This window comes from Pelodiscus sinensis, chromosome 1, assembly GCF_052426305.1.
Source record: "Pelodiscus sinensis isolate ZL-2025 chromosome 1, ASM5242630v1, whole genome shotgun sequence".
In the NCBI taxonomy this organism is placed as follows: domain Eukaryota; kingdom Metazoa; phylum Chordata; order Testudines; family Trionychidae; genus Pelodiscus; species Pelodiscus sinensis.
The window spans coordinates 28,430,014-28,436,013 of NC_143052.1; the positions used below are offsets into that span (position 1 = coordinate 28,430,014).

The following is a 6,000-nucleotide window of genomic DNA, read 5'->3' on the forward strand; positions in this document are numbered from 1 at the left end:
GCATATCTTGCACTGTCATTTGCATATCTTCTTCCGATCCTTTTTGCGGAAGAGGTTTTTTCAATAAAAATCCTGCGCAGACTGGGCCATTTGTTATAAAAAAACCCTTTTGCGCAAGAGTCCTTATTCCTCAGAAAATGAGGTTTACAGGCTCTTGTGCAAAGGGTTTTTTTTTGTGACAAACGGCCCCGTCTACACAGGGCTTTTTATAGTAAAAACAGCTTCCGCAAAAAGGATCGGAAGAAGATATGCAAATGAGAGTGCAAGATATGCAAATGAGCGCTCCATTTGCATTTCCTCTTTCGCAAAACACCAGCAGTGTAAACATAGCCCCAGTGAAACCTTTTCCATTACAATTTAAAAATCTGCACAGTAAATGTCATAAATTCTGAAATTCATTTCTGCAACTGATGGGCCGTGTTACATTCTCTCTCTTTTCTCTCCACCCCACCTTTTTATCTTAGTTATGGATGTGCAGGCATTTGAAAGGCTTTTGGGACCTTGTATGGAAATTATGAAAAGAAACATTGCAAACTATGAGGAGCAGATAGTTGCTTTGTTTGGAACAAACATGGACATTGCTGATGCCAGTGAATGAAATAAAGTGCGGAACTACAAGATCCGTTATGAGAAAATAGCACAGTAGTGGTTAGTCCACTGAGAACGTGTCTATCTTCCTGTAGATGCCAAGCATTTTCTGTGATTTGAGGGTCTGGGGTTTTTTGTTTGTTTGTTGGGGTTTATTTTCAATTTTTTACATATTACAACATATGTATCAGTAAACCATGTAGAGATTTAACAGACTTTCGTCCTGATTTTCAGAAGAACATGGCACCAGTAGTTCCAGTTGAAGTCAGGGGTAGCTGTAGATGCACAGCAGCTTTTGAAAATCAGGTTCTTTGTATACAGCATTTCATAAAGAATAAATTTTAAGAAAACATTATGCTGATGAATTTGTTCAACCAACTTCTGTTCTATAAAATGGTTCAGATTTTCTGGAAAGACTGTTAGCTTGAATGCGATATGTTGAAAGTGTTAATGCACAAAGTGTTCGTAAGTATTGGTAATGCAGAAGGTATACTGTAGTTATCCATTTCTGCCTTTTTAAATTGTCATGATTTTATGTTGCAATTACTATAGCTGTATAAAAAAATAAATAACTCAAATTCCTCATAACAGTAAGGCACAATGATACATTTTGTGTAAAGTTCATTAACCAAGTCTTATTTGAACATTTTTGTAATTTGGTAATAAAGTCCTCTTAATATGTCACATTTCAGCAAGCCCATTTGTAAAATATTGTAATATCTTATGCAATTTAGGGGATTTTTATATTTTTGCAATAAACTGCATTTTTATTTGTTACACATAAACAGTACATTCCTCCATTGAGAGAGCTGCAAATGAATCTCAATGCAAGCATGTTTTTTAAAAACAGGCAAAAGTACTTTATGTAGGCAATTGTCACATTCTATCTAATTGTGCATAATCTACATCATTTTTCTTCTAATTTATTCCTTAAAATGTATGCATTTTGTCCGTTCATATTTGATGTCTAATCTAGGATTAAATTCTGTCCCTAGAAATCACTTATTTTTCGGTGTTAAATCTTTCCATCTTTCAAGTAAAATGTTCTTCATACCTCTTTCTTTTTAGTAGAGGATTCAAGCTATTAAAGTATTGAAAGACACATTAACATTATTTGTTCCTGGAAATCCTTACCAGCAAGTTTCAGGTGAATCTGAGAGATCAATTGAAAGGTCGTTTTATGCATCTTTGGAGGGTATTATTAAAGCTGACAAATTCTGCGTTGGTCTTTAGACATCAAAGGCCCGTCCCTAAGACATCATAAAAGACTGTTATTGCAGCAGTCGGAGGATGGGGTAAATTTTTCTCTGTGACTAAGGAAGGAGTATTATCTAACTTAAAATAAGAAAGCATGGTTCATTTCTAACTAGAAAAAGTGTGTGACTGAAACTATGAGACAGTCCAGTTCTCACATTTATACTGACATGTTTATTGCTCCATGTTGTTCATATAAATTACAGTAGTTTTGCCAAGACAGAACCAGAAGAATTTTGGCAAAGTTGCTTGCTCCCTGATTTGAACAAATGAAACATTACATCTTTTCTTCTTACAAAATGACTTTTCCAATGCAACATATTTGTGTTTGTCACATTACATAATTATATATCTTGTAGTTATAGTGATCCATTCTGAAGATTTATACAATCATATTGAATATGCTCAATTATGATTATACAATACTATTACTAATATGTAATTTATATTGTATAATATGATATAAATTATAAATGAACATTGTTAATAAAAACAGTCTCAGCAAAATTTACGTGTCAACAATTTTTTTTACACAGCCTCCTGATATGAATAGTTGCACATATGATTTCCTTTGTAGTTTTGATTTACTGAAAAAAGGGAGGGGTTATACTGTTATAACTCTAAGGGAGGGGTGGGGAACCTCAGGCCTGGGAGCTGGATGCAACCCCCAGCTTTCCTGGATCCAGCCCCCAAGGCTCAGCACTGGGGAGTCCACAATGGCACGCCAGTCCTCTTGCCACCCATCTGCAGCCTTGCCCCCCCAGGCTCTGGTGTGCAAGGTGAATATGGAGAGTGTCTTTCTCCTTTTCAGTCAGAGGCTTCTCACTTTGCTTCTTACTTGTGTGTGGCCCCTGGCTGATGTTTCTGTGGGTTTGTGGCCCCCATTCAAAAAAGGTTCCCCACCCCTTCTCTAAGGAAACATCAGGTAACCAAAATCATTCTGAATGCTTAATCTATAAAAGTTACTTAATTTTTGCACTAGTTTAATGTTATTCAGAAAAATGCTAATGATTACCTGTATGATGAAGAATTCCAGTCAAGGCCATAAATGCTAATAACAATATTTTCAATATTGTTTGTTATATTTAAAGTTTCCTTACAATAAACAACACTTTTATATGAATATATATGTTGTTCATTTTTATATATAGTTAAAGTGAATTATTTATAGCAATTTATTAACACATTTGTCATTCTTAAACATTTGTTGTAGTGCTTTAAACCTTTGAAGAGCTTTACAAATATTGCTCAGTTCTTCATATGTCGGGAATAAATGAAAGAGAAAATAATTTGCATACAAACAGAATGTCTAGCAAATCTGGACATTCAGATCTAATACAGGACAATCTAGATTGAATATCAGGACATAGTAGGGTTGCCAGATACTTTCACAAAAAATACCACACATGGAGGGAAAAAATTGGTTGAGAAAAAAAAAATCCAGGGGACCAAACTTGTTGAGCCAAAAATAAACAGTCACTGCACCTTTAAGTCCCCACGCTCTCCCAGCCCCTGCCAGACATGGCGGGAAGAATGTCCCAAGCGGCCTTCCGTCCATGAAAAACAGAAAATATCAGCCTTTTTTAACCAGAGGCCGCAAATACCTGACTGTCTGAGACAATATTGCACACCTGGCAACCCTAGGACATACAGTGTTGACTACTTTTAACCATTTTACCACAAACCCCATGGTCCTCAGTCCCCTGCCTCCAAAAAGCCTCTGTGTCCAGTAATAAACTGCAGCAAAATGTCAAATGCTAAAGGTGTGATGACTATAAGACATGCACAAATGTTGGGTTTAATGAGGTCCATGGTCTGACTCTACCTTGCAGCAGGTTGTTGTTGTTGTACTACTGATAACTGGAAAAAAAAATCTGTGGGCAATGAGTGAGGATTTAGCTCAGCTGAGTGCATCTCACTAAACAGTAAAGTTTGCCTTTGTTTTATTAATATAAATCATTCTGGAACAGTTAATCTTAATTCTGGTATTTCCTAACAAGTTAACTTTGCTACTTAAGCAATGTTCTTTCAAGTTTCTTTAATGTAGTATTTTATACAGGTTTTTATTTGGTGAACCACTGCCCTCTACTGGATGGAACATCTGGTCTTTTACTCATTTTCTCTCCTACAGATTTACAATATATAAATAGATTTGAATTAGGGGTGTTAAAACAGTTAACTATGGGGGAAATGAAACAGAATATAATCCTATCCCAAAATGGTGCACCAAATGTTCAGTAATGTGTGGACAGGTTAGACTACAAAGCAGGAATCTGAAACTGCAGGGAGGAAAGCTCTTTTGATCATGGCTGCATGAGAATGAATTAACATAAGACTATGGCAAACATTCTTGCTGACCTCTCAGAAGTAAAGTGCAGTTAAATAAAGATTTATTATTTAAATTATATTTTACATATAATATGGCAATTGCCCGTGCTGCACCTCCTTTATGTACAGCGGACTTCAGTCTTACAGGTGGTCACTCCAGTGCCTGTGGACACAGACTTCACTGTTTTAAAATGTTTCATAGTCATGGGCGGCGAGTTAAATGGGCTCGTGGTGCCCATGCTCCAACAATATTCAGAGCCAGGGGCCCTGCTCCACTGATATTTGGAGATGCGTCTCTCCTCCGGCCCTGTCTGGAGCAGGCCCCGGCCCCCACCTGTTGGTCCCCCTGCACATCTTCCCTGGCCCTGGATTGTCCCTGCCGCGTGCAGCTTTCAGTCTGGCTCCCCCATGCTGGCGCGCACGGCCGGCTGCTGCTGCCATGCATGGCATTTACAGGTGAGCGGGAAGATGCCCGGGCATGATGTCCTTGAGACAATGCCCAGTCCAGACCTAACTACATGTATCTTACTTCAAAGAGACTTTAACACCAGATTACAAAGGTAAACCTCAGAACTGTCATGGGCCTTAACAAAGATGCTAACTACCTTACCCATTACAAAGATAGCTTCCCCAATTATCACCCCAATATCATTTTCTCATAATGGCTGTGTCTACACTGGGCCACTTATTCCGGAAAATCAGCCGCTTTTCTGGAATAAGGTGCGAGCTGTCTACACTGGCCCTTGAATTTCTGGAAAAGCAACGACGCTCTACTGTACAAAATCAGCCGCTATTCCGGAAAAACTATTCTGCTCTCGCTCGGGCATAAGTCCTTATTCCGGAACACTGTTTCGGAAAAGGGCCAGTGTAGACAGCCCAGTAGTCTTTTCTGGAAAAAAGCCCCGATTGCGAAAATGGCGATCGGGGCTCTTTTCCGGAAAAGCGCGTCTACATTGGCCACAGACGCTTTTCCGGGAAAAGGGCTTTTCCGGAAAAGCAGCCTGCCAATGTAGATGCTCCTTTTCCGGAAAAACTGAAAACGGAATAGTATTCTGTTTTAAGCAGTTCCGGAAATTCATGCCAGTGTAGACACAGCCATAGACACTAACCTCAACCCCCTCTCTGTTGTAAAATCTGAGTTGTCAATTTTATATGTGTTCACTTTTTTTTTATTGTATCCCTTTGGTATATATGGTCACGCCAATTTTCTTCCACAATTTGATCTGAGGAAGTGGGTCTGGCCCACAAAAGCTCATCACCTAATAAACCATCTTGTTAGTCTTTAAAGTGCTGCATAGTCCTGTCTTTTGTTTCAGCAAGACAAGACTAACAGGGCTACATCTCTATTACTATTAACCTGCTCTTGATACAGTCTTGTTTAATTGTAAACTCTTCAGGGTAGGAATAGTCTCTTACACCTTTAGAGTTATGCACAAATTGATCTGCTCTGGGCCACCATAATAGTAAGAATGCTGATGTGGTCCCAGCATCTGAAAGTTTGGGGACCCCCGGTTTAGCATCATCTCCCCTTCAGCTTGGCCTCTTGTGCTAAGTCTCCTGTGTAAAGTTAGCCAGAGGGGCAGATACACGTGTCCCTATGACTCTTGTTTACTATCAGTCGGGCGTTTCGCAGCGCATTCTGGGTCTTGCTGTCCAGCTGCTCCCTGTTCACTCGCCCTCGGTGTAAAAAGAAACTACTCTTCCCAGAATGCAGCCTGAGCACAGGGACTTCGCCATTAGCCAATCGGGACGCGACTTCACAGTGATTGACATGCCACTCTATGTAATCGTTCGCGCAGGATAGTCAAAACATGTCCGCCCTTCGCAATA

The 6,000-nt window shown here is 39.2% G+C and overlaps 1 protein-coding gene across 1 annotated transcript in view; it reads left to right on the top strand.

The window, feature by feature from the left end:
* The window catches only part of PRKAR2B (protein kinase cAMP-dependent type II regulatory subunit beta), a 169,679-nt gene extending 167,950 nt beyond the window's left edge, over positions 1-1,729 (top strand). The window contains exon 11 of the mRNA XM_075927056.2: positions 465-1,729. Coding sequence (XP_075783171.2) covers positions 465-598 — 134 coding nt within the window. The 3' untranslated portion in view covers positions 599-1,729. The remainder of the gene's footprint in view (positions 1-464) is intronic.
* The last annotated feature ends 4,271 nt before the right edge of the window (positions 1,730-6,000 follow it).